This window comes from Oryzias melastigma, linkage group LG6 (assembly GCF_002922805.2).
Source record: "Oryzias melastigma strain HK-1 linkage group LG6, ASM292280v2, whole genome shotgun sequence".
Taxonomy (NCBI): Eukaryota; Metazoa; Chordata; class Actinopteri; order Beloniformes; family Adrianichthyidae; genus Oryzias; species Oryzias melastigma.
The window spans coordinates 16,528,186-16,555,992 of record NC_050517.1 but is presented as its reverse complement, the minus strand read 5'-3'; the positions used below and the strand labels follow the sequence as shown (position 1 = coordinate 16,555,992).

Below are 27,807 nucleotides of genomic sequence, written 5' to 3'. Positions count from 1 at the left end.
ACAGCAGAAGGGTTACAAAAATGCTGAGGTATTGGGAAAGGAGGAACAGCGCGATACTTCCAGAGATAATCTGGTTGCATAAAGGTTAACGGTCCTGCAGCCAGCAACACCTGACGCTCAGAGACACAGAAAGTTTCACATGCAGATTTAGAACCAACACAACCTTTTTGTACAGATTTACATTTTATTTATATTATTTAACAATCACAATAAGTGTGAAATTTACAAGCATTAGGGGGGTGGGTGCAGCTTTTGTAACAGACCTCTGAAAAAGGGCAGTTTGGAACTTTCTGGAAAGGAAAAGCGAACAGATCTAATTTAATTTGGAGAGCAGCAGGGAGGCTGACACATGAAAGGAGTCTGATGCGTGTTATCATTTCATGAAGACGAGAGATAATCTAACAATCACAGGAAGTGAACTGTTCTGCACAAGGAAAGCTTCCAAATAAGAGCCTAAATCTATTTTAGAGACCCAATTAACAGTAAAGCACAGCAACTATATAGATATATATATAAAAAAAAGATATTTTTTAATCACTTCAAATCTACACAACTAACATCTGCTTTTTAAGCAAAGTTTTGGTGCATTTCTGCAGTACAAACACATTCTTACAGAGTGTGTTAAAAGAAAAAACTTTTAAAGAAATATTCTGGTTGTTACAACTCACTAATAAATCTCACTTTTGTTTGCTGGCATGTTTTATTTATATATAAAAAAAAAGTTCTTATAATTCGAGGTCTTACAAACTGCCTACAAATGCCACCTACTTGTGCAGAGTAGCTAAACGCTTACGACTGAGTTCACTCGCAGCACCATTATTACAACGGTGTTAAGGAAAAGTTACAATACTGATGTGCTCCTGGAATATTATTATGCCCTTCAAACATAAGGCGTTTCTTCACATGCTAACATCACTTCTACACTTCTCAGCACCCCCATCTTTTCAAGTGTACAGTATGATCCCGTCGTTTTTATTTTTTTGTTTCCCCTTGTCATTATAGCCCATCACCAGAAAGAGAAAACAAGCTAGCTACAAATCATTTTATGAATAAAATTGTGTTATCTTTATATAGATAAAATGTTAACAATCCCCAGAGATTGAAATACTTTGTAAAAGGTCCACAGTGAGTGCACCGCTGGAGGATTTTCGAGGGAAAAGCCTCCTCTCAGACGTCACGGTGATGGCAGAGGAGAGGAATCGGAGAGAACTGCAGCGCTCTGCTACGATGTGGTTCAGTTGTTTGCGGCGTCTGCTTGGCGAGGCCAGCTTTCCTCTTCGATGCCCGAGTCGTAGTCCTCCTCTGATGGTTCTTTGGCCGCGGCTCTGAAGTTCAAATAAAATCTGCCGTTCAGGTTGTTTCAAAGCGCCACAGTCGGAGTTCATGATGCTGAGAAATGCTGACCTGATGTATCGGGGCGTCGATTTTCCCTGGACGACGTCCTTGTCCAGCTCAACGGCCATGATGTCCGACTGTGGTACTTCAAACATGGGCTCCAGGAGGAGTTTTTCCTGTGGATAAATTACAATTTATAATTTAAAAACAGAAGAAATAAAGTCTGAGACATTGATGAGAAAAGAACAAACCATGATTGATCTGAGACCGCGGGCTCCAGTTTTTCTCTCCAATGCCATTCTGGCAATCGCTCTCAAGGCATCCTGGGTAACATTGAGTTCACACTGAAATAGAGTCAAAAGGAAATATGGTCATTACGCCGCTTTTCTCCTTCACAATCTACTGGAATGTCATTGATCGTGTTAATGGTTACAAAAAGTTACAGTATATTAAAGATTTTGTGTTTAAGCATCATTTCAAACGCAATGCATTGTGGTCTATATTCGACACCCTGGAGAAAAAAAATAAATAAATAAAAATCGCCCTATATACTGCTATAACCTGGTAGTTGTGAGTGGATTCGGACTTGGCGATTGACATCCATAAGTGTAGGATTATGATTTATGCATCTATATTTTGATTACATTCAAAGTCCCACTCCAATGAAATTTGGGTTTCTGGTCTTTTTACATGTTCTTGTGGTATTTTTTTTGATGATTAAAGACATATATGAAGAAAATTATGATCAAAAGCACATAAATTACTGTACTTCCCATAGAACTTCTGCTGCTCTGCAGAAAATACGTCCTAGAAAATTACCTTTTTTTTGTATTATTTTGACTAAAAACAGCATAATCATAATTAAAAGACCACCAGGAATGGTTTGTAAATAGATGATCAGAGTGGGACTCTTACTTTGTCCATGCTGAACAGAGCTTGGTACTGAGGCACCACTGCATTGCGCGGTTCCGTCAGGATGCGGACCAGCGTGTCTTCATCCAGGCTGTGCAGGGGAACGACGACAGGAAGACGCCCAACGAATTCTGGGATCATTCCGAACTCGATCAGGTCTCTGGCTTCCACGTGCTTCAGCAGCCGGTCTTTCTCCTCGATCTCTGCGACCGTGTCCGTCTCGCCGCTGCTGTTGGCCAGGTCTGCCGCGGCCGCTGCACGCCGCCCCTTCCCCATGTTAGAAGGAGTTCCGAAGCCCAAATACTACAAACACGAGATTAGAGTCACGTTAGGAGCCGTTTCATAAACTGTATCTAATTTAAATGGTACCTTTTCGTTTTTTCTTCTGCTGATGATCCTGTCGAGGCCGTTAAAAGCACCTGATGCAACAAACAAAATGTTGGTCGTGTCGACTTGCACCGTTTCCCCTCGTAGCTTTCTGGAGTTTTTCTCAGGAACGTTGACGATCGTGCCCTCCAAGAGTTTCAGCAATCCCTGGAAGAGAAAAAACAAACTAAATGTGACCAATATTATAACAAAGTTCATTCAAACGTTACTTTATATTTTTAAAAAACATTTTCAGCAGCTGGTAAGGAGCTGACCTGCTGGACTCCCTCCCCGCCCACATCTCTCAGCTGGTGGATTCCAGGCACACTGCCAATCTTATCAACTTCATCCAGGAACACGATGCCTACAAATGACACAGCATGACAGAGCAATGGTAAAAATACTTCAAGTTATTGTTTATTTCTTTTTAACCAACATCCACAGATAAATAGGCTACAAAAGAATACAGATTTCAAAAATGTAATCAGTTTTTTTACCTTGCTGAGCCTTTTCCACAGAGTAGTTGGCGTCTTGCAGCAGTTTGGCGATGACGGACTCGATGTCTTCCCCCACATATCCAGCCTGAGTGAGAGTGGTGCAATCACAAATGGCAAACGGGACATCCAGACAACGGGCCAGCGTCTGCGCCAGAAGGGTTTTTCCTGTGTGACAAAACGCATTAAAATAAATAAATAAAAAAGGACGGAGGAAACATAAACTGCTCCTCTGGTGATCAAACAATAAGTAGTTAAAGAAACTGTTGACACAACACTAACCTGAGCCAGTTGGACCGAGCAGAATAATGTTGCTCTTCTCCAGTTTGATGTCCGAGTGTGTGGAGTCCAGAACTTCGCCGCCTCTCCTCTCCTGAGGAGCCTGCTGGCTGGCCTGCTGCTGCATGGACGCGCCGAGAGCGTTTCCATGAGGGCTGATCCCTGCGATCTGCAACAGTTCTACAGCAAAAAAACAATGAGTTCGCTTTAAGACTAAAAACAATCGACGTGATCGCCCAATTATCAAAGTCAATGCTGCACCAGCATTTTTACTGTTTTTGCTTAGTAATGGTTTCCACCTGTAAACGTGCCCTGCTCAGTGCCAGGGAGCATATCTCAGAGTCAACAGCTCGACTGAAAATAGAAATGATCTGAATGTAGGTCATGAGACTGCCCTAAATAATTTTTTTTTGTCCACTCAGTTGTTCTGTGTAGACTGACCTGTGACCTAAATGTTTGTGAAGGCTCCTCTGTGCTAAAGTAATTGAAAGTATTCTAATTGATCAAAAAGGGAAAAGAAAAGGCAAATAAAATGCTCCCAACAATTTCAAACCCAATGACTCACAGCAACATTTTATGCTTTGGCTGAAACCCACCAGCATTCTGATTAAGTAATCAAGCATCTGCTTCCTCATTTCTGCCATCGGTCAGAGCTTTTGCTATCAGCTTTTTCCCTGACTAAGTCAATGATTAACATAACATTTTAAAACAAAAAAAAATGTATTCAATTTTAAAAAAATATATTCCAAGAATCAATCATTTCATTTTTATTAGATGCTTTTAAAACATGATTATATATTTTTTTTATAATTTATTTTCAAGTTGTTATAAGTGGGTTAGTATTTCCAAACATAGTAACCGATATCAACCTACTGGATGTGCAATCTGTACATTTTGGCATTTGCGCAACAAACAATAACAAGACAAAGACACAGGCTGCTGATTAGGGGAGTGACTTCAATTTGCTGATAATGGAAAAGAGGTCAGTCAGATAAGAGTGAAGAGGTCAGTCACTTACTTGTGAATCTGTACTCATCCTCTCGTCTTCTCATCTCTAGCTCTACAAGGAGAGGATCAAAGTGCTTTCATCAATATTGTCATTTATCAGAAGCACTAACAGAACTCGGTAGAAACGAGAATATTCATTATTGAACAAATGCCAAATAATACAGATTATGGTTGAAAACAAGCCGTGATTTAGGGCGGTTGAGGTCAGAGCTTGCTTATAAAGATTAAAGTGACTCACTTTGTTTAAGATGTTTGATGCACCTTTGCTTTCTACTTTAGTGTGAAAGACTGAAACATATTGTGTTTTATGAAACAAATGTCATAATCTGATGTTTAAGGACCTATTTTTTGCACTGCTAAACATATCTTTGTAGTTTATTCTCCTGTAATTTTGTAAAAGTACATATTTGTTTAAAAAAAGGGTTAGAAAATACCATAAACACTATCTACAAATGTAAAGAATACAAATTTTAATTTATGAATTACCAATATAAAAACATAATATGAATATTGTTTATTTTAATTATATTTTACTATATTTCACAAGCACATCTGAATCTCTTTAAGACCATAAATAAGCTTTCAAAGTTGTTTTAATAAACTTTTACTCTAGTACTTCTATTATTATTTATTTAATAACATCATAAATACTCACTAAAATTAATTTAAACTTAGTGGAAACACAAAAAAAATCATCCCATTTTCACTTTCTTTTCCAACACTTCCAGAAATCTATGCATCAAACCACAGTAGTCACCTGGTTTGCTTTTGCAGAAGTGTTCTTTTATTTTGAAAGGTTATGTGCTTAAAAAAGACAAACCAAAAAGAAAGAGAAAACACTGACCTCGGGGTGTTAGAGACGGCTGCTTCTCCACCTCCACCTGCTGCCGATTCCCAGCAGGGATGTTGTTGTAGATGCGCTTGTAGTGATTGTAAACGGCCACTGCCAAGACTTTTTTTGCATAAGATTGGCCGACAACATACTTGTCCAGATAGGTATAAATCTGAAAATGGAAAACAAAGTTAAGAAAAAAAAGAATCTGCAATCCTAGTTAAAAAAAAGGAAACTATTTTTGTACCTTTTTGGGTGGTGGAGGAGGTTTCTGAGCAAACGCCAGTTTCACTGCCTCTGCAGCGGATTCCGCTTCTTTGTTTAACCCTTTCTTGGAGTCAGTTTCCGACAAGACCACAAAAAAGTGATGACATTTCTCACATTTGACAAATCTCGTTGATGCTAAAACAGGAGAAAAGAGATCATGAGGATTACAGAACAGTCAGTGATTTAAAAAAACAAGGAAGATATAAACAGAAATGAAATCCTTCAACTAAATGTTCTTCACTGTACACTTTTGATTTTAAAACATAAAAAAAATATTCTCTATAAGAAATAAAACTTGTTTTTTTAGTTGGTATACTTTTTTATCAACCTTAATCTAACAATTTATACAAGGAAAAGCATTTTATTCAGAGAAAATTAGCTTTGAATTATCTCTTCATAAAGATAGAAACTCAAGGTCACTATTTGACACGTGTTTTTTTCTTGATATCAAAAATTATTTTTCTTTTTTTTACATAACTACTTATTTAAACAAAAAAATGTTAAACTTGTTGTACATTAAAGGATTTTTACCTTTAAAAAATAGATAAATGGCTTGTAATAAAGATGATGTTATGTAAAATTAGGTTAAATTATCCAAGGTCCATTCTAACTGATTACATGGCACACCTTTTTCATAAATATTAATAATAAATATATTAATTATATAATATGACCGTTGATTTCAAATTCTAAGCAACCAGTAATTATCTCCACTCATTAGATATGACATCCTACTCTTATAATTTTGTACATAAATGTCAAGGAGTTTTAAATTTGACCTTGATTCATATTATAAGGCTGCTGGAAAGAAACCAGTATACTTACATACAAATGTCTCTACATGTGTGCAAGGGTCTCCACATTTAGGGCAGCGCAGCTGGCTTCCACCTTTACCTGATCCTCCAGAGCCAGAAAGTCTCTTTCCCTCACTAACACTTTTCTGTTAAACAGGACATAAGAAAAGGTTTTATTACTCATTTACAAACTGGTATGTAGGGTTTAAAAGGGGGTTTGTAGCTAAAATATGACACTCTTTACCTTTCCACCATCGTTCCCACCATCTCTAGGGGTTCCATCTTTAGCAGCATAACAGACAGCAGTCTCTGAAAACGATCTCACATGTATCCGAGGATGAAAATGAGCCTCCCGCGAGCCCTGCCGACTCAGGGAAAACAGTTGGATTCTGGAACATGACAAACCTGTGACACCAAACGCAAAATGTGACAAAACATCTCAAATTAATAATGACAATGAATGTGTGATTGTGCACAATGTTTTCATGTATAACAAAGTTGTCCTAAATGGCCATCAATAACCAAACATGTTATTTTACTAGATTTGTAATAGTAATTTTCATGATAGTAACTAAAAAAATATTTAAAAAAAAAAACGTATCAAGCCAAATGAATGGCTTTCCAACACAATAGTTGAAACTTTTTCCTTTCTGCGACCAAAATAAGAAGAATCTCCAAGAAAGCTGGCCATTTTTATTAAAAATATGTATTTTTAAAGGAAAACATTAAAAAAAAACTTTAAATGAAGCATTACTGAGGAAAATATCTCAATGATTACAAAAACAAGAACCTGAGCCAAGATAAAAGATAAATATTAACAAAAATTAACATTTCGTATTCTGTGGTAGCCTCTTACGACATCTTATAAAAATGTATGTGCATGTTTGACAAAATAATTTGGGATAAATTAATTCAAATCTTAATTTGCACACCTTTGCGTTATTCTTTTTGTACTTTTGTGCAATATGAAGGCAACTGATCCACCTGCAGTTAGCTGTCATAACAAACAGTCAAATATAGGTTAGCATTTTCTCGTTCTTACCTCTATGAGCAGTGTTTAGGAACAACCTGGCTGCTGAGGTGCACGGACACGACATATCTGCTTCTGTTTGAAAAGTTTCTGGGGAGGAAAATATTTATCAGTGTGCAAAGAGGGTAGAGTTTTGGGGGGACTGAACTAGCTGAAGGCTAACGTGAGGGGGAGGATGGTGCAAGGCCACGTTATGTGACCTTTCTGATTATGTGACCCAAATACAAGTTGGAAAAATTAGGTTATTTCATGAAACTGAAACTTGCACGTAAATTACATTAAAACCACATTTTTAAAAAATGTCTCAAAAACGTGGACATACGGTACCAACTGTACCTCTTTCAAGTTATATGTCAAAGTGAGGTTAATAAGGGGAAATGTTCTTATTAGCTAAAACAAAAACAAAAAAAGGGCGGCCAACAAGTCCATAAACTCGACATCTCGTTTAAAAACTGCATGCAATTGCAACATACAAATTGTGTTATGTCGCACTAGATTGTGAACCTAAAACACAAAACATTTCCTACTCTCACCGTCACTGTTAGCATTAGCAAAGTGAGTTATCAACAGGCACCGCTGGGATATTATTGCTCAGCAGAAAAATGAAACATAATGTCTCTGAGAAAATTGAAAGTGAAAACACTATTTGGGCTATCCCAAATATTACTGACGCCCGTAGCAATAATAAAAAACAAACAAAAAACGCAGCAACTCAAAATACCTGATAGCTACTTAAGCTAGGCCAAAGCCCGTGACGTACAGTTACGAACGACAAACAACACTAGCTGGACAGACAGCAGTTGGTGGACAAGCACTAAAACAGAGGGCCCAAATACTGCGAAGCGCGATAAGCTAATGTCAACTTGAAATTAATTATAAAATAAAACTACTGTTTTTACTCACAGTGCTCGATGGTATTAGACGCGTCTTGGCAGTACACCAAATTCGCTAAATCATTTAAAAAGGTCTCTGTTGTTGTAACTTGGAAAGCCAATGCATTACACTGTTAGAACAGAATAAAGCTCAATGACCAAGAACGAGTTGGTACTTTAAGGTCGTTATTTCCGAAGTAGGTCACACAAAAAACTAAGTGATGTAACCGTAACGCGATCTGTTTTTGAAGTAGGTTAGATCAAGCTAAACTAGCCCTACCTCTAGTAACGGGGGCTAGTGACAAATGATAAAACATGCTAGCTGCGAAAGTGTCATGGAGTCTCTGTTCATGTCTACGCAGTGCACTTCATCCGGATGCTTATAGATCTACTGCAAAACGCAGCAACTCCTGATGCGTTCAAGAACATCAAGTAAAATGCAAATCTACCGGCGGTGTTATGTCAACATGTCACGTTCAAGAGAAATAGGAAAATAAGCAATTTGGTATGTTATTGTATTTTGTTCAGTAAAATTATAAAATTGAATGTTGAATATGAACTGATGACTTTTACAGCTTGGGAGACAGAAATGGTTAACAGTTTAACTTAACCCAGGAATTTAAGCCTGTCTTAACAAAACAACAACTCCTTTAAAATATAATTCAGCTGATTCTTTATTACAATGTTTAAGTATTTTTTCAGTCCATAAGTTCAGTAACAGTGTTTAAAAATAATGGGCATTTGATTAAAAAAAAAAGTTAGAATAATTGTGTGAATGCTATATTACACAATTAATTAGTCTGAAAACTGAACATCATTCCAATTTGGCATTTTGCAAATATTTTAAGATGATGGTAGCTGTTTGGGGGTTTTGGCTAAATTGGAAATTTTTCCAATTTTTGTAAGCTAATTTGGCATTTAGCTGTTGTTTTAGCCAATATGCTAGATCATTTTGCTAGCTTGCATCTACTGAAATTTACTTGGGGTGCAGCTAATGTTTTAGCAGTATGCTAGTTGTTTTAGCGAATGTATGTATTTTCCCACTTTTTAGGCTAATTTTGTAAATAACTATTATGCAAATAATGCAGTAATTTAATATATAATATAAAGCTAGCTCATTTTGGCTTATTTGATGTCTACTAAGGCTTTTTATGCTAATTTAAAATATAGCTTATAGTTTAGCACCACAGTAGCTGTTTTGGCTAGTTTTGATATTCTGCTCTTTTAAGCAATTTTGACATGTCATCATTATATTTGAAATATGGTAGGCCTATCTAACTTTTTTTTTTTTTTCAACAACAAATCACACATTTTTTAAACTCAGTTCACTATTGTTGCGCTATCTTAATGTCCTACCAGTTGGAGGGTTTTTTTTTTTACCAGTTCAGAGGAACTTTTTTTTAAAACAAATTCAACATTACAGGTCACAATAAAAATGAAAAAAACAAAGGGCGATGTACCATCTTGCAAGCAGCATAAAGTAATAAAGTAATAAATGCCACTTGCACCTATAATTTAAACCAACCACTTTAGCATTTTAAGCTAACATTGTGAGGAATTAGTTAACATTTTTGCTTGAGCAAACCTAAACTTCTTCAACTACTAAAGCATTAACTAAATTCCTACAGCATTTTTAGTTTTCAGTTTCAACATTTTCACTAGCCACATTCAGCTTGTAACATTTACACTTATGTTATCAGGTAACGCAAAATATGACAGGTGATCCAGTTAATGAAAGGGCCCTATTTCAAAAGAAATATTTTACTTCTTATTTTTATTACCCAGCAACATGAAATATTTAAAACATTTACATCACTTACAAAAATTAAATATTGGATGATTTTGTTGTTTAAATTATTTTCTGAAAAACATAGTTGAACCCTTCTTAGTGTGTCCAGAAAACATCGTTTCTTTAAAGTTTAAATTAAGCCAATCATTAATAAAAAAAAATCTTTATTTTTGTGTTGAATCTCCACTTGGAGACTGGGAGGTTACAGGTTCTAATACACAACAGGTTTTCATGCTCTCTTTAAACATCAAGAGGTCTTCCACCAAGCCCTCTGGCTTCCTTCTACAATCCAAGGACGTTTTCCATAAGTTGATTGGTGACTTTAAACTGTCCTTACTATATGTGTGGTTGTTTATCAAAGTATGGACCTGCGGTGGAATGGGTCTACTCTGCCTTTGCCCTAAAGTATCTGGGATAGACTCCAGTATCCCCAGTGACCCTGCACAGAACAAAGAGGGAATGGAAGAAAATATTCTCCAGAAGGCACCAAGACAAAGAAGTGCAAAAATTATTTTAATGTTCTTGTTTGCATACATCATGTATCCAAAAGGTACTTGTTTATTGATAATGTTATTGCAAATCTTTATATAAATAGCCCATCTTTTGTTCAGACCGAAAGCACACCTTTGCAGATTGAGCAATGCTGTGAAGAGATGTTTCTAACAATCAATAGTAGATCAGGTCATGCTTTGCAACTTATATGATGTTCTGGTTTTGATAAGGTTTATATCAGAAAAAATGTTCAATAACTTTAGGTCAGATATGTCATATACACACAAAAAAAGTTACTTACAACCGTCTCCAGTGTTTTTTTTTTGTTGTTTTTTTTTTACAAAGTTGATTTTTTACAAGATGCCACACTTTTCTGGAAATCTTTATGGTTTGTCAGTCAATATTTTTCTAGTTCTGTTTGAATTTAACTCGACAGGTTGTTATACCTTTGTTGTCCCACAAGTACAAAAGACTTTTCTTGGGATAGTAGGACAGCATCGCTAAGGTACCATGACCTGGCCTTAAGTCCAAATGTATACTCGGTGAAGCCTCTGTCTTCAAATCAAAAGCGTAAGTCACTTGTTTGTCATTGTCATCAGTAAAATACAGAACCCCACAGACGATGAACGCATTTCCTGCTTTGGCTGTAGGGTAGGAGGTGTTAATGATGCGCTCCACTGAGAATGAATCCGACTTGAGCTTTGCCACCATCATGTTGTCATCTGCGTCGGAGGCAAAGATGACCCACAATCCATTTTCATCCACAGCAAACTTGAAATACGTCTTTGAGTTTTTGAAGAGGTAAGCCAGGCTGTTATATCTGCTGTGTTCGATGGTCAGAGTGGCTGTTCTGTATGTGTTTAAATCAAACCTGTAAAAATATTGTAAGTATGAAGTAAAAGCCACATAAAAAAAGTAAAATTGCCAAAGTAAAATAAAAAACAAATTTCAATATAGCGTAAACCCTTACTTTACAAGTTTATTAGTTCCTCCAATTTGATAATAAAATGCACCCTCATAAATAACATGACCACAGCCCTGGTAGAACTTCCAAACTTGTATCGTTCTGTTGTCTGCATCATGAAAGGAGGAAATGTTTTGGAACTCCAGTAATCTCGGACCTGGTAAAGAGACACATTTTTGGTGTTAAATGCAAACGTTTCAAAAGAAAATAGAGAAATATTTACAAAAATACTCACCTGAAAAATGCTCGGCCACCCAGAACGGCCCCTGATGATCCCGCCGCGATGCATCAAACATCCACGCTCCATATGTGCCTTCCATTTTGATGGACCGCTCGGAACATTTGATAGTTTTAATTTTACATTCTAAATGAGAACAGACAAAATAATAATTCAATTTTAAAGAGAGGATTTGTTTTTGTACCGAATCTGAATAACAAAAGGGGCGGGGTTAGGTTTTGACAACCGATAAACTTCATATTTAGACAGCTCACACTCAATGGTCACTTTATTAGGTACACCTGTCCTAGTGTTTGTTAATGCAAAAGTCTAATCAGCCAATCACATGGAAGCAACTCAATGCATTTAGGCATGTAGACATGGTCAAGACGATCTGCTGCAGTTCAAACCAAACATCAGAATGGAGAGGAAAGGTGATTTAAGTGACTTTGAACGTGGCATGAATGTTGGTGTTAGATGGGCTGGTCTGTGTATTTCAGAAACTGCAAATTTACTGGGATTTTCACCCTTAACCATTTCTAGGGTTTCCAGAGAATGGTCAGGAAAAAAGCTAAAAAAAATCCAGTCAGCTTTGTTAATGTTAGAGGTTAGAGGAGAATTTCCGAAGGGCCTCTGGTTATCTGCCAAAAAAAAAAAAATCTATTCAGAAGCACAAATTTTGCAATTTTTGCGTGTTGCGTAAGTGGAAATTTACTGAACTTTAGGAAACCCTTTCAAAGTGATATTTTAAAAACGTTTCAGAACTATCAGCTTTTAAGCTTTTAAATGCAAATAATCTGTAACTGTCTAACAGTTTAGTGTGAAAGATGAGATTTAAATGGACGGTATGGCAAAGGGAAAAGGGTTGAAAGCTTAAAACGGGAGGTTAGTTAAGGACTTCTGGCTATTAATTTTTGAGTGCCATGTTTTTTTCTCTGTGGCCAGATTCTCTTAGTTCCAGCTGATAGAAAGGCAACAGTAACTCAAATCACCACTGGTTACAACCGAGGTCTGCAGAAGAACATCTGTGAACGCACAACATGTTCAGCCTTGAGGCACATGAGCTACAGCAGCAGAAGATCACACCGGTTGCCACTCCTGTCAGCTAAGAACAGGAAACTGAGGCTACGATTCACACAAGACCACCAAAATTGAACAATAGAAGATTGGAAAAACATTGTCTGGTCTGATGAATCTGCATTTCTGCTGCAACATTTGGATGGTAGGGTTAAAATTTGGCATAGACAACAGGTAACCATGGATCTATCCTGCCTTGTATTAATGGTTCAGGCCGGTGGAGGTGTAATGGTGACGGGGATATTTTCTTGGCACCCTTGTAGTCCCTTTGAACCAACTGAACATTACAACACCACAGCCTTCCTGAGTATTGTAGCTGACCATGACCATCCCTTTATGACCACAGTCTGATGCTACGTCAATATAGACCAAACTCTCTGAGGGAATGTCTCCAGTAGCATGTTGAATCGATTTCATGAAGGCAAAAAAGGGTCCAACCCGGTACCAGCAAGGTGTACCCAATAAAGTGGCCGGTGAGAGTAGATCACTTGAAACCTACATGCACACACATTCTTCTAACCTGTTTTTGGCCATTTTTCAATGTTGGTATCTCCTGTCTTGCTGTAAGTCAGGAGATGATGTGAGGAGTCTTAACAAAAGAACAAAAAAAAATGAAAAAATGAAAAAAAGCACCTTTACTCATCAGTCTTTATTATAACTTAAAAAAGAAAGAGTCAACATTTAAGAGAGAGATGTGAAAAAATTCCAAATTACATTTTTGACTACTCACTGGTTTGTACTGGTTTGTCTTCAATGTCTCCGCTGTCATTTAATGCATCTTTCCTTTGATCCACATCTGAAAACATCAAAACTCTCATTAAAGAATGAGTATTGTGTAAATCACTGGATACAATGCAAAACCAGAATAATAAATGTCATATTGACATATTTAGTTTTCAATTAGTTACAAAAAAATGAAAAGATTGTTGATCTGACTTGTCGGAAAAGTTGTTGGTGAATCTGTTGAACTCTTTTCTTGGATGTCACTGAAGGTCTGATTGAAGTAGTTGTTGTCTTGAAACAAAACTGAAGCTAGAAAAGAAAACAACTCGTGTTGTAGTTTAATAATCATTTTTTAAACATATACGATCAAAATGATATAAATCTAAACAGTAAAAAGTCTTGAAGTTTTACCCGTTTCCACTTGTCTGTTTGTCTGCCTTTTGTCGGTCGTTGTTGTGTTGAAGTTGCTGCCATGTGAATGATCAGTCCTTTGGTCTTCGTCAAGAGACTCTGCAAAGTGAAGAAATGGAGTAAACTTATATATTTAAGAATTATTCATTTTCCTAATCTTGATTTCTTACCTGTTAGCATATTTGCAGGAACCTCTGTAGCATGTTCTACACCAGAAACGTTCAAGGACTCATAGTTTTCTCCTTGGTAAAATATCACTTGATCTAGAAAATGTTAATATAAAAATGAGATTCCACAACTTCTTGATAATTTGATCAATTTTTGGACATTTACCAGGTTTTGTGGTTGCAGTCAAAAGATTGTTGGAGTCCGTAACATTAAAATCATCGGTAGTGTTCTCAGCTAAATGTAATGTGGACCACTCTGAAAAAATAAATAAATTAAAACAATTTCTCTGTCAATTTCAGTATTGCCAATAATAAAAGTGTTGGCACAGTCTTAAGAACACTTGAGTCAGCTTCAAATATTTTAAATATTTCTTCTCATTTGATTCTCAGCTGCTTCCTTTAGGGGTCGCCACAGTAAATCCTTCGCCTCCTATCTTCTGCATCTACTATCTCAACTTTCTTTTAGGAACCTCCTTTTTGGTCGTCAGCTTTAGGATTACAAATTATTAATATTTATAAAGCATTTGGGACTGATTTAAAAATTGAACCAGAATTTTGTGACAGGAAACATTTGAATCAACAGCAAAAGAACAATTCTTACCACTTTCCATGTTTGCTTTATCAGCAGCTCCACTACTGTTTATAGAGTCGCCGCTTTGGTTTGAGTCCTTTGAATCTGCAGAGAAGAGATAATTGTTTGCTTAAAAGTTTCAATTAAAAACCGGTCAACCAGTTTCTGCTTTTGGGAGCAAATTTAAAACAGGATTGACTATTACCTAAATGTAATAAATGAAACGGTCCTTCTGTCACATTCCTGGATGAGTCATGTAAGGTGGTGTTTTGGTAAAAGGGCGGTTTCCCTAAAAAGCAATAAAAAAAAATTAAATGCATTCAACTTTTTTACTCTAATTTAATCAGAGTTTAGTATAACTGTAATCTTATTTATTTATTTTTACCAGATTTGAGGTTTGGGTCTGGATTCCTCTCTGAGTCGGGGAAATTCTCAACATTTGTTGTGTTTTCAGTTGGTTGAGGTTCATGCAAGTCTGTGTGGAAATGCAATCACATTTAACACAAACACAACAGGTGCTGGAGCATTTCTTTCTGCCAATTGTTCGATTTACCATTATCAAAATCTGAGAGTTGAAGGTTCTCAAAGGCGGTCGTGTTGAGGGTTTCCTCTGTTATATTTAGTGCTGGCGGCGCTGGAATCAAAGACATTAGTTACTGAGCAGAGGATGGAGTTAACATCTCAGTGGTCCTGGTGTTTCTGAGGCAGAACCTGTTAACACTGGAGCTGATGGTTCAGTTCTATCTTCTGAACTTCTTTCACTCCAGGTTTCATATCTGATGTCTGGATGAGGAGAAACCATCTCTGAAAAAAACAAAAAGTGGAAAACAATATTTAGCAAGCTAAGATATCCTCCTTTCATACATGATTTTTGTGTTCAGGTCGAGGAAAACTCACATGAAATAACAGTAAACTGTTTTTCTTCTTGATAAACAGGCATGCAAATAATCTCCAGGCCTTCTTATATACAGCAAATTAACTCACTGTTTAACAAAGTGAAATTTGCTGATTTAAAAATAATTAAAATCGTGTTTAAAAAAAATACATATTTTCCAAAGAGTTTATAAAGATTTTTCTATTGAAGAGATAATTTGATGTGAGAAGATCAAATATGTTTATGAAACCAATTGTGACAGTAAATACTCAATTTTACTCCAAAAGAGGGGGTCAAATTAGGAATAACTGCAAGGAAGACGTTCAAAATTGTCAATCTATAAAAAAAAAAAGCAAATCCAAACAGTAATATAATAAATAGATATAAGCAGCTCAACAAAATGTATTGATACTTATATATTTTTTTTATTGTTTAATTTTTTTTTGGAAATAATTGATTGTTTTCAGGGGATATGTTTAATTCTTGTAATTCTGCAGAAAAAACTGTACAAATTTAAGTTTAGACTGAAACAGGGAATTGAATTTGATTAATTTACTAAAATTTACACAATGCCCTTTTCAAACTTTCCTTATGGGAATTCCTTGTTATAAATAAAATACTTCAAATTTTAAATAAAACCATACAATTGCAACAAAAAACATTTACTTATTCATGCATGAAACCCAAGCACACATGTGATTTATTCTTTCTAAATATTTCTTCATATTATTAACAGAATACTGTGATGCGTTCACTAACCTGTGGTTGAAGTGCTGTTCGTTGCGGTTCCGTCTTCACCAAAGACACCACTGCTGTCCCTTGAGTCCACAGTTGGTTGCATTGTGGGAGAATCTGACATGTCTCGTTAATAATGGTCTCATTGTGCAGCACAAAAAAAAAAAAAAATCAGATAATATTCTCAACATTGGATGACGTCATTCACTCACAAGTCAAAGATAATTCATGAGGAGCTTGTGTGAAATTCTCTCCTGTGGTGTCGATCAGTGAGACACGACTGAAGTTTGGACGCAAAGATACGGGCTCTAGAAGATATTTAGAAATTAATTTTCACATACCTTCTCTGTAAATACTTCTATTGTTATTTTGGGTTTCCTCACCAGCTGTTGTATTTGTGTCCAGAAGCTTGTTACCATCGGTAACGTTTAAAGTGGATCTGGAGTCGTCAGCTGGTGGCGTTCCTGAGAACATCATAATTCAAATTAAGGAAAAGAAACTTGTTACAAACGTGCAGAGAAAAACAACAAAGAACACCGCATCACATTTTATGTTCAAATTGAACTAGTTTCAAAGGTGGAGGATGGATATGGAAGTTTCCTGATGCAGTTTAAATCAATTACTTGTGAATTAAATCATTTTAACATATATGAATGGTCTAGACTGTGTTAAAAGCAAGGTTCATTTTGACTAACAAAGATATAACAAAAATCATAAAAAATAAGCACTTTAAATAATTAGGACAAGGAAAGCGTAAAAGTGTTCTCAATGCTTTTTTTGTGGTAAATTTTGGGTGATGAGTATACTTGTTTTGAAATGTCAATTAAAATTAATACTTTATCTTGTGGCTCTGCAGACCTCAAATAAATTAGGACTTTCTGACTCATGCACGGAAATGTTCTCCCCGTGCATGCGTGTCCATAAACATGCTTCATAGATTGATTAATTTCTTTAAATTGTCCCTACATGTGACTGTGAGTCTGTACGGATGTGTGATTGTGTGGCCCTGCAGCACACTGGCCACCTGTATAGGGTGTACTCCAGTTTTTGTTCTACAGTTGTCATCTTTAGGCTCTGGCAGCCCCGTGACCCAGAAAAGGGATACAGAGGGTTAAGAAAGAGTGTGAATGACATGTTTTCTCTTCTCATTTTGCTGTATTAAGATGAAATTCCTATTGACTGGATGAAGTCCATACCCATGGAGAAGTTGTTCTGATGAATTCTCTGCCTGTTGGTCTGGTTTTTCACTTCAGTGACACAGCAGGCCCGGCACGGTTCACCAGGGGGACCTTAACACACACAGATAGTTACATTTAAAATATAACCAGGTGCTGACTATTGACACTCATTAGTGTTACCACTGAGCAGTTTGTTTTCATGGCGCATGCATGGTGAAGACTGCTAGCATGTCATTGTAGTGCAAGGACTAGAAAAGCAACAACAATGGAGGTCATCCAGGAGCTTGTCTTTTTCTTCTGTTAATTTTTGTACATAGTGTATAACAGGAATTTAATGTTGTTTGAAAGATAATTGCAGGTGGCTAAAATGAATTCTGCCGTGAAGAGGAAAACGGAAATGCTAGCTTAGCGCTATATTAGCGCTTTCTAATGTTGTCATCACTTTCTGCTAATAAGCAGGTGGCAACAGCTGCTTTGTCTTTCCATTTTTCTATGGACCTACAACAGATAGAGGCCCTCAAGAGGTACGGATCAGAACTGTTTAATGAGTCCGAACCGTACCGGACCGCTCAGTGGAAACGTGGCTATTGTCTTCAAACAATTAATACATAGTTAAGCATTAATTAGCTTTTAAATAAAGTGTTAACTGCCACTTCTATGCATTACTTTGCATAAATAAGTGTAATTGTGCATTGACTAACATTAATAACGGGACCCTCTTTCTTAAAATTTTATAATTTATGGAACCCTAGTGGCTTTACAGTTTCCTAAAAATTGTGAGACTTGTGTACAGGGAAATTTTACCAAAAAGAATCCGGAAATAGATAATAAAAACTTTTTTTTTAAAAGACTTTACAGTTTTCTTGACAGTTTTCCTTTGTGCTAAGGAAAACTGGAAACTGTCCGGAATAGTCTGTTGTGTTACTTTTTTTGGCAGCAGCAGCCTCCAGGCAGAAGAAGGGAGCGGCCATCCTGTTTGTTCTGAAAATATTCCCCACATTTTTTTGTATCTGGCATAAATACGGAATGACTTTTAAACAACATGAATAGCTAGTATAACATTTGCAATTTATACAGATACATAAAAGTTCCTCACTTTAGCAGAGCTACACAGGAGTGTAAAAAAGTCTGAAAACTTGCCATCAACTGATATTTAAACTAAGGAGGCTTTGAATGTTTTGACAGTAAAATCATGTTATAGTCAAAACAGAAACACTCAGATTCCAAATTCCGGTTACTAAAAAAGGTAAACAGAGTAGTAATTGTGCCTCTTTGCTGCAGAACAAACTTTTTTTTTATTTTACAGAGTTTTTATCTGTAACTAATTTGCATATTGTTACATTTTTGGGGGAGGTATGCAAGACTATAATTTGTTGGAATCATAAATCTAAAAGTGAAAGTAACATAAAAATGAAGGTAGTTGTTGAGCAAAACACAACTTTCTTCCTTCTTTTCTACTTTTCTTTATTTATTTTATTTCTTTATTTATTTTTACTTTTATGTTGCAAAACAGATAAAGCTCAGTAAAGTCCAAATTAGGAGTAAACCTTGGCACCACAGGGCGGTAAACAGCACCAGCGTGCGGCAGCTGCCGACTCTCACAGACACTGAGTGGGCAGCAAATGTTGTGAAATCCCGGCTGAACAATGACAGGCTGTTCCAAACGTGGAATCAACTTCTTTGTCTTTTGAATCGAAACCATTTCACTGTTTTTAAGACGTCAGAGAGATTGTCGCACCTTTTTTCCCTCTTCTGCCCATTGGGCCAACTTCACCCCTCGGTCCAGGTGGGCCGCGTCTTCCTGATACACAGAAATATCTCTTTTTAAGCACACATTTTGTGAGGTTACAAGGCAAAATCAAATATTAGAATTTACCAGGAGGCCCAGCTGGACCTAAAAAACAAAAACACAAAGATTTTGGTAAAAGTGGAAGATCAGAAAGTAATGCAGCAGGATTTTTAAAGTGGGTAGAGGTGACACCTGTTATGCAAAGTCCTTTGGAGTTGTTGCACAGATCTACGAGGGCCTTCGTCTGAAAATGAAAGGGAAAAAGGTGAAAATCCTAGTGTTTATATTCTTTGATTTACTGTAATTTTTAAATTGCTGACACGCGCTTCTCTCCTTCTGAATCTACTAGAATTATGTTGATCGTGTTGAAAAGTAGCATGTTAAAAATGTTCTGTTTAGGCTTTTTTTTACATTTTTGCTGGTTTGGAAAAAGTTTTGATCTAACTTTCCTCTACAGGTCAGTTCACAGCATGGAGACTCTACAAGTGCACAGCTTTTCCACTTCATCCAGGATGTAAGCTGTCAAGCTTCACTGCAAAACCCATCCTCACAGGAAGCACTTCTAAATGAGCCCCTATAATTAGCTAGAACACACTTTTAGTTCTTTAAATCCTCAAAATGTATTATTTGCTGCAGAAATTTACATTTGCATAAGACGCCTGTCTTACTGGGATCATGGAGTATGTCATCAGCATCAGCATGTCCTGGTCTTCATCCGCCTGATCCCTCCTGCTGCGGTGGAGCTTCTTAAGTTCTCCCAGCTCTCCAGTTTCAATTGCATCTCGCAGCTTGCAGCTCCGTGACAGCTCCTGCACTTGGGACTGCAGCCTGGCCAGCTCCTTTACCAGCTCCGAGTGTTGAAGCAGCAGGAAAATCCAACCGGCGCTGCCCAGCAGCAGCACGCACATCCCCAACAGCAGGGCTTTCCACGCACAGAAGCTTTTCTCAGTCATGGCTGCGCCCTGATCTGGACTCTAATGCTCATAGGAAGTGCAAAACTATCCGTCAACAGATCAGACGAAACTACGCTCAGGCTGCTGTGGAGAAATAAACATGTCAAAATGTGTCTGTGGCTGCAGGGAAGGAATTGCGCAACATGCATCTGGGAAACAGTTCAAATGTGTAGGCTTGATTGATTCAGATGTAACCCAATGGGCATATTTTAAGAGTGACAGTACGCAGACAGTGTGGAGATTCTGATCTTTCTAGCCTTTGAATGCTATCTCACTGGAAGTGACATGAAATAAGTGAGTTAGGAACAGGGGGGACATTGTCTGGATCTACAAAAGAGCCTTCAGAGGGCTTCCAGCAAACCACTGGCTGTGTGGATGGAACTGTGGGGGTGTCAAAATATCCTGTCATGAAAGGATGTTTTTAATGTGAACGTCCAAGTAGAGAACGAACATTACACAATGTTTGATTTTTCATATTTAGTATTGTTTTTGCTTTAAATTGATATTTGTGTTTGGAATGCAAGGAATCAAATTAAAAGTTAGAGAAGTTCCTTCAAATATAGTAAAAACAAAATCTTTAGCAGTAAATTTTAAAAATAGTTTCCTCTGGGAACCGTGCTTCCAGTTGTAAACCTATCATTATTTTTTTCCCCTCCATTCTCTTCCTTTCTTTTATCGCTCTGCTGGATGAGAGCCTGTTTCCTTTGACACGGGTCAGCCTGACCCAGCTAATTAATTTGTCCTTGAAAAGCCTCCCAGACTTGATGGACAGCTGGCCTTTTTTCTCCTCTTCTCCGCACTACAAAGCTAAGACCATTAAAATAAATATATAAATGGGAAAGATAAAGGGGAAAAAGATGCAGTTTTTTTTTTTGCTTCTTGTGGTAAAAAAAAGGAACACTTTCCCTTTTTTTTCTTTTGGAGACAAAAAGTTGGTGGTTCAGACGTGCTCTGCTCGTCCACACAGCAGTCCTTGTAACCCTAAAGTGGCAGTGTCCAGGCAACCCCCAAACTAAGGACTCATCCAAGGATTATAAACGCTGGATTCGGTGTGATTAATTTGGCAGAGGAATGCCACTTATCTTTAAACCAGGAGGAGAGGTCTGAATCCCTTCAAAACCAGACTCGCACTTTCAGGGGCAGCAGAATAAATGAGAGGTGAGTGGCATCTTTTAATATTTTCTAATTGAAAAACATAAATAAAGCAGCTATGGCTTAGTGCAGGGTTAAGGGTTAGTGAAGATATTGTTTATAAATGGAATACTTGCCCAGGGATCTCACTGTCATAACTCAAAGGGGCGCAGGTTCACTGGAGTGGCGGCCCATACAGCTATGTGATCTAAAGGTCAATTTTCCAGCTTTGGCATTAGTAGACTGTGAGTAGGTGAATGTAGTAACTAAACTGAGTTACGTATTGATTATTTTATTCTATTTCATAGTTTGTTTTAAACTCGGGTGTTTTGGGGTTATGCTGTTTTGCACAAAAAAGCAAAAATGTGAATAAAAAATGATTACAAAAAAAAACCAGCTACAAACAACTTCTAATTAATTACTTTGGGAAATTATTAGTTAAAAACTTTAAATTACATGAACATTTTGATGCATTGCATTGAAAAAACAAGAGAAAAATGGGGGAAAAAAACAGAAATGCAAACATGTCATGTTAATTGAATTTTAAGCAATTAATCTAACTGTTTTTGACAAACTTCACATTTCATGGTTTTAATGTGTCATATATTGGATCTGTGAGGTTTGATTAAGAGTAAATGGTATCATTTGCATGTGCATATGTGAATGGCTGGAAAAACCTCCTGAAACTTTGTTTAACAACACATCAAAGGACGACCATGATTGAGTCTCACCAAGTCTTGTCCAGGTATTTGGATTTTTATTTGTCATTAGGTTTTGTAATTCTCAGTCACACCATGTTCAGGTTGAGTCATCCACAGCTATCTTCATAGAGTTAATCAACCTCAAAGTATTTAAGACGTCACGTCTGTTCTGTTACATCACTGGTTTGTTCATTTTATAAATGTTTACGTTTCTCCCACCAAGTCTTGTTTCCTGCATTTTGGGTCCTCCACCAATATTCCTTCACTATTTTACTTAAAAGTTGTTATAATCCAATTAAATTAGGTATACAAGTAGTCTCTTTAGTTTTCTTTTTTTAATTGTTTAAAAATAAATTAGAATAAATTAATTTCAAAACTCATATATGCAATCTATCATTCCAGAATGGTACATTTCCTCTGAAAATGAAAACTGCTAAAATAATCCCACTGTACAAATCCGGAGATAAACATCTGTTCACAAATTACAGGCCTGTCTCCCTCCTCCCTCAATTTTCTAAGATCCTGGAAAAACTTTTTAAAAATAGACTTTGCAAATTCATCGACAAATATAATTTACTTACAGACAGCCAATATGGTTTCAGAGCAAACAGATCAACATCACTGGCTTTAATGGAATTAACAGAGGAAATAACTAATATCCCAGAAGAGAACAAATATGCATTTTCATAGATTTAAAATAAGCATTTGATACAATAAATCATGACATTCTACTTCATAAAATGGATAAACTGGGAGTACGAGGACCAGCTTTAGACTGGGTGAAAAGCTATTTACAAGACAGGAAACAATTTGTGAAAATGAGAGACCATAACTTAACAGTTCTGGACATTGTGTGTGGTGTCCCTCAAGGCTCAGTGCTTGGGCCAGTTTTATTTATAGTCAAAACCTCAGATGAAATGAAATTCATATTATTTGCAGATGATACAAACATCCTTTTTTCTGACACAGATATCCAGGAACTCCTCGCTAAAGTGACCAGAGGAATGTATAGTCTAAAGGACTGATTTGATAGAAACAAGCTATCACTTAATTTGGACAAAACTAAAATCATGTTTTTCGGTAAAAAAAAATACAAAAGAGCAAATTAAAATAAGAATAGCAGGAGTAACATTAGAAACAGTGAATCATATCAAATTCTTCGGCGTGACAATAGACGACAAGATTTCCTGGAAACAGCATATTAGTTCTGTACAAACAAAAATATCAAGAAGTATTTCAGTCATGGCCAAAGTGAAACATATTCTGAACCTCAGATCACGTCAGATACTATATAATTCTCTTGTATTACCATACTTAACCTACTGTTCAGAAATTTGGGGAAGTACATACAAAACTTCTTTAAAAACATTGTATTTGTTACAGAAAGAGCAGTAAGAATAATTCATAATGTAAGTTATCGCCATCACACTAATCAATTATTTCTTAAATCAAAGATACTAAAACTTTTTGATTTAATAGAACATAATATACTTCAGCTGATGTACAAAGCAAGACATAAGTTACTCCCAGTACATCTACAATCAATGTTTTATGACAGATTGGGTGGTTATAGTTTAAGAAAAGAAAATAATTTCAGAGTACTAAAAGCACGCACAACAAAAAAGAGCTTTTGCACAACAACAAATCTATCACACAGGAGAAAGAAGAGGGTTATTTGAGCTTCATTCAATGAGTCGATGAGCTTTGTGTTTGAGGACGGTAGATGAAGGGAGTTTAGTGTGTGTTTCTGCAGAGACGAGAAGATGATCCAGCCAGAGATGGAAACCCTCGACAAGTTGTTTCACGGTGTGTCCCAGGCCACACTTTTCTTACTTCTTCTGATGCTGATGCTTCTGTTCATCAACACTTGGAGGCAAAGACGCCGTTCACACATACCAGGTATGTCACACTGACTTAAGAAGTTGTGCTTATTTTTCTCTGGAATTTCTAAAATAATATCCATAAAACTATGGAAATAAAAAAGGGACAAAAAGCATCTAAACCTCTGTGTCAGGTCCTTCCTTCTTGGCTGGAGTTGGTCCGATCCTGTCCTATGCGAGATTCATCTGGATGGGGATTGGAACTGCGTGTAACTACTACAACAAGAAGTATGGCAGCATTGTGAGAGTATGGATTAACGGGGAGGAGACTCTCATCCTGAGCAGGTGAGTTCTCTGAGACTAAACTCCCACTTTGATGAACCGTGACCCGCTGAAAGCTTGTTTACTTCCCGCAGATCCTCTGAGGTGTACCATGTTTTGAAGAGCGCCCACTACACCTCCAGATTTGGGAGCCAGAGAGGCCTCCAGTGCATTGGGATGGACGGAAGGGGGATCATTTTCAACAGTGATGTCCCTCTGTGGAAAAAAAACAGGACGTATTTCTCTAAAGGTGGGACTCCACGGTGGTTGGTTGTGGGGCGCTTTGATTGCAGGATAAATGTGTTGTGTCGACAGCTCTGTCCGGCCCCAGCCTCCAGAGGACCGTAGGAATCTGTGAGAGCTCCACAGCCGAACACCTATCCAGGCTGCAGGACGTGACCGACTCCTCCGGACACGTGGACGCTCTCAATCTCCTCAGAGCCATTGTGGTGGACATTTCCAACAGGCTCTTCCTCAGGGTGCCTCTTAATGGTCAGCTGCTTCCTCAACTGTTGCGTCATTTTTAGCCAATAGATTGAGAGTTTTTGCCTGATCTGATCATTTTAACAGAGAAGGAACTGCTGCAAAAAATCCACAACTACTTTGAAACCTGGCAGGCAGTTCTGATCAAGCCTGACGTGTTTTTCAAGATGGGATGGCTGTACAATAGGCATAAGAGAGCTGGGTAAGATAGATTTAAGATTTAAGTTCTATCGACAGTGAGAGACTTTCTTAATCCAGCGTTTTGATTCTCCAGTCAGGAGCTGCAAGATTCAATGGAGAAACTGCTGGAAATCAAGAGGAAGATGATTTATGAGGCGGAAAAACTGGATGAAGATCTCGACTTTGCCACAGAGCTCATCTTTGCTCAGGTCTGCCTCTTTGTCATGCATCAGGGATTTGTTTTTATGCATTTTATTTTTTATTCCTGTTTGTTTGTACAGAACCATGGAGAGCTCTCAGCTGACAACGTCCGGCAGTGCGTGCTGGAGATGGTGATTGCAGCTCCGGACACGCTCTCCATCAGCCTCTTCTTCATGCTGATGCTGCTGAAGCAGAACCCTGACGTGGAGCTGCAGATAGTGGAAGAGATGAACACCGTTTTGGGTCAGAAAATTGTTTTTTAATGCTTTTTTTAGTACAAAGTTCTGTTACTAATTTAGCTTTGAATGGCTTAACACTTGACCAGTATGTACCAGCTTGCCAATTTGGTTTTTAAGACTATTTTTGTGCATTTGCAGGTGAAAAAGCAACAGAGAGCATTGAATATGAAAACCTCAAAGTGCTGGAGAGCTTCATCAACGAGTCCATGAGGTTCCATCCAGTGGTTGACTTCACGATGCGCAAAGCTCTGGAGGACGATGAGATCGAAGGCACAAAGATCAGGAGGGGAACCAACATCATTCTCAACATCGGTCTCATGCACAAGACTGAGTTCTTCCCAAAACCCACAGAGTTCAGTCTGGCCAACTTTGAAAAAACCGTAAGCTTGATTTTCATTCAGCTTCCCTCTGAGGGTTTAAAGTTTGAACCAACAGCTTCACTTCCTGCTTTTGCCAGGTCCCCAGTCGTTTCTTTCAACCCTTCGGCTGTGGACCCCGCTCCTGTGTGGGCAAGCACATCGCCATGGTGATGATGAAGGCCATCCTGATAACCCTGCTGTCCCGCTACACGGTGTGTCCCCGCCAAGGCTGCACCCTTAACAGCATCAGGCAGACCAACGATCTGTCACAGCAGCCTGTGGAGGATGAGCACAGCCTGACCATGCGCTTCATCCCGCGGGCTGCACGCCCACAACTGACATAAGACTGTGATAGCGCTCTACTAATGTGTTTCACCCATTATAATGTGTTAGTACTGTTAACTATTAACCCTTTAAAGCAAAAAAAAACTGTCAGTAATGCAATAATTTAGCTTGTTTTTAATAGTATTTTTGTGTATTTTATTGAAACCACAAAATCCCATTTTAACTGTATTCCTATCATACCGTCAGAGTTGCCAGATTGTACAATAGAACTAACGTTACTAATAAAAGCAATATGTTGACGAACCATTTTATGTCGTATTAACTTACAATATTAAAAAAAATGGGATTTACTGAACATTTTAAAAAGATGAATCTTTCCAAAAAACCTTTTAGTGATATTTTGGATTTAGAGTTAATATTCTTGCCAAAAACCAAAAAGCTTCAGTTTGGTATCATCTGAGGGAAGAGGCTGTCAACATGCACATTTTTCAACCAAGTTTATTTTTTTAAGACAACAGCAGTAACATTTGAGCAAGAATATTTGATCTTATTGTAGATTTTTTTGATTATCTCCGTAAACTCTTGATGCACAGACAATAATGCAGTCTGTTGGAAGTTTAGGGTCCAGAGCAGAATTGCTGGCCTCATATTTGAAATCCTTCAAAATAAGCAAAAAGAACAGTTTCTGGTAGAAAAGCAGCTCACATTTCATCAGGTGTTTATGATTCTTTTCACTTGTGGTGTAATGATTTAATCAATTTATATTCCTACAATCCAACCACATAAATTTGATTTTAAAATAGATTTGCTTTTGTTATATATGTAATTGCTTCATAATGAATTTTACACACAAACTTAATGCATATGTTTTGATATGGAAAAACAACAGTGGGTTGAACTTTAAGAAGCTAAAATTTGAATGGATTTGACATTAATTCTTGTTTTTTGTTTCAATTTAATTTACACTTTCAAGAAATATAAGAAATCTGCAAAACTTACCTGCACCGCTCAGTGGCAGGTGGTTGAATTTTTGGCTAAAAATGTTTTGAATTGATTTTAAGTCAGTGAATCGGATCGTTCAAAATTAACTAAAATTGACTATGAATCAAGTTGGGAACCACAAATTATGATATGAACCAAATCGTTAAAATAAATGGATACACCCCTACTTTTGATCATTATCTTATCATGTTCTTATCATTTTCTCCTTTGCTTTTTGGGATCTAGATTAGACAAACTGTTATACTAACCAGCACAGTGGTTGTAATTCATCACTAAATCAAGCAAACTGACTAATGTTAATGTAAGAATGCACTAAAGCAGAACAGTTTAGTGGTTCATATTAATTAGCCCATTACAACTTAATAGTTTTCCTTCTATTTGTATTTGTTTCAAATATCCTGTAGCTTCATTCATATAGTAATCATTTTCTGTTATAAGTTCGTGTCTATTAGAACAGTTTTTTTAATGTATGGGTATCAGTAAATTCTACATGTTTGCAAAACTAACTGAATGTTTTTACAACTAAGTAGTGCTAGAATTGTCTTTTGCATTTGACATAAAGATAAAAAATAGCAAACATTTTTAGCCTAATGTTTATGCTACCAGTGAAGTATTCCAATTATTGCCCTTAATTAAAACTTTCATTAAGTCACTTCCTGCTTCCCTAAATCTAAAAATAGCAACATAAGACTGATAAAAAAAAACAAGTGAACGTTTAAATTTGACATTTATTCATCCATTTTGCAGAATGTAGTGACAGGCACACCAACACGTCAGAACTCCTCTCTCTGTGCCACAGGCACAACTCAAATATGCCACATTGGCATTAAAACATAAGGCATAAGGTTCAATGTTTAGAGTTTGATCAGAGCTGAAAGCTTCAACTCGGTACAGAGATTTATAAAAATAAAACAAACTCTCCCTTTAGGCTGCATGAATGAAACCAGGCTGAGACA

General features: G+C 37.0%; 3 protein-coding genes across 6 annotated transcripts; 1 reads left to right on the top strand and 2 right to left on the bottom strand.

Moving 5' to 3' along the window:
- Positions 1–164: 164 nt before the first annotated feature.
- Positions 165–8,581, bottom strand: clpxb (caseinolytic mitochondrial matrix peptidase chaperone subunit Xb). 3 transcript variants are annotated; one of them, XM_024281760.2, is made up of 15 exons: positions 8,221–8,580; positions 7,330–7,407; positions 6,532–6,692; positions 6,319–6,433; positions 5,474–5,628; positions 5,239–5,398; positions 4,405–4,446; positions 3,390–3,566; positions 3,111–3,275; positions 2,889–2,977; positions 2,617–2,781; positions 2,251–2,550; positions 1,587–1,679; positions 1,405–1,511; positions 165–1,325 (listed from the first exon to the last, which is right to left on the bottom strand). In XM_024281760.2, exons 2-15 carry the CDS (start codon positions 7,382–7,384, stop codon positions 1,235–1,237), a joined length of 1,875 nt encoding a protein of 624 aa, XP_024137528.1. In that variant the 5' UTR covers positions 7,385–7,407; positions 8,221–8,580; the 3' UTR covers positions 165–1,234. The 3 variants fall into 3 exon arrangements, with proteins under 3 accessions (XP_024137528.1, XP_024137532.1, XP_024137533.1); XM_024281764.2 differs by lacking the exon at positions 8,221–8,580 and adding an exon at positions 7,851–8,069 and having other exon boundaries at positions 1,233–1,325; XM_024281765.2 differs by lacking the exon at positions 4,405–4,446 and having other exon boundaries at positions 1,233–1,325; positions 8,221–8,581.
- Positions 8,582–10,475: 1,894 nt separating this feature from the next.
- LOC112152282 lies at positions 10,476–20,352 on the bottom strand. 2 transcript variants are annotated; one of them, XM_024281756.2, is made up of 22 exons: positions 19,845–20,352; positions 19,369–19,420; positions 19,264–19,281; positions 19,126–19,188; positions 17,406–17,498; positions 16,593–16,673; positions 16,422–16,517; positions 16,234–16,326; positions 15,312–15,404; positions 15,154–15,234; positions 14,986–15,075; positions 14,806–14,889; positions 14,631–14,705; positions 14,196–14,285; positions 14,033–14,125; positions 13,863–13,961; positions 13,665–13,760; positions 13,459–13,524; positions 13,249–13,317; positions 11,670–11,798; positions 11,441–11,591; positions 10,476–11,341 (listed from the first exon to the last, which is right to left on the bottom strand). In XM_024281756.2, exons 1-22 carry the CDS (start codon positions 20,127–20,129, stop codon positions 10,879–10,881), a joined length of 2,460 nt encoding a protein of 819 aa, XP_024137524.1. In that variant the 5' UTR covers positions 20,130–20,352; the 3' UTR covers positions 10,476–10,878. The 2 variants fall into 2 exon arrangements, with proteins under 2 accessions (XP_024137524.1, XP_024137525.1); XM_024281757.2 differs by having other exon boundaries at positions 14,033–14,096; positions 14,191–14,285; positions 19,845–20,350.
- A 1,617-nt stretch (positions 20,353–21,969) lies between these two features.
- LOC112152291 (aromatase) lies at positions 21,970–26,153 on the top strand. Its single transcript, XM_024281777.2, has 10 exons — positions 21,970–22,005; positions 23,700–23,860; positions 23,976–24,126; positions 24,198–24,352; positions 24,418–24,594; positions 24,673–24,787; positions 24,860–24,974; positions 25,047–25,209; positions 25,344–25,585; positions 25,663–26,153. Exons 1-10 carry the CDS (start codon positions 21,977–21,979, stop codon positions 25,906–25,908), a joined length of 1,554 nt encoding a protein of 517 aa, XP_024137545.1. The 5' UTR covers positions 21,970–21,976; the 3' UTR covers positions 25,909–26,153.
- The last annotated feature ends 1,654 nt before the right edge of the window (positions 26,154–27,807 follow it).

Excerpts from the sequence above, each read along its gene's own strand:
- clpxb (XM_024281760.2), bottom strand. The coding sequence starts at position 7,384 with ATGTCGTGTCCGTGCACCTCAGCAGCCAGGTTGTTCCTAAACACTGCT. Across the intron at positions 6,434-6,531 it reads GTGGGAACGATGGTGGAAAG|AAAAGTGTTAGTGAGGGAAA; the intron begins GTAAAGAGTGTC and ends CCTGTTTAACAG. Across the intron at positions 2,782-2,888 it reads GCGGGGAGGGAGTCCAGCAG|GGATTGCTGAAACTCTTGGA; the intron begins GTCAGCTCCTTA and ends TTTCTCTTCCAG.
- LOC112152282 (XM_024281756.2), bottom strand. The coding sequence starts at position 20,129 with ATGACTGAGAAAAGCTTCTGTGCGTGGAAAGCCCTGCTGTTGGGGATG. Across the intron at positions 15,235-15,311 it reads ATCAGCTCCAGTGTTAACAG|CGCCGCCAGCACTAAATATA; the intron begins GTTCTGCCTCAG and ends CTTTGATTCCAG. Across the intron at positions 14,126-14,195 it reads GACTGCAACCACAAAACCTG|ATCAAGTGATATTTTACCAA; the intron begins GTAAATGTCCAA and ends AACATTTTCTAG.
- LOC112152291 (XM_024281777.2), top strand. The coding sequence starts at position 21,977 with ATGATTGAGTCTCACCAAGTCTTGTCCAG. Across the intron at positions 22,006-23,699 it reads TCTCACCAAGTCTTGTCCAG|TGTGTGTTTCTGCAGAGACG; the intron begins GTATTTGGATTT and ends AAGGGAGTTTAG. Across the intron at positions 24,788-24,859 it reads AATAGGCATAAGAGAGCTGG|TCAGGAGCTGCAAGATTCAA; the intron begins GTAAGATAGATT and ends TTGATTCTCCAG.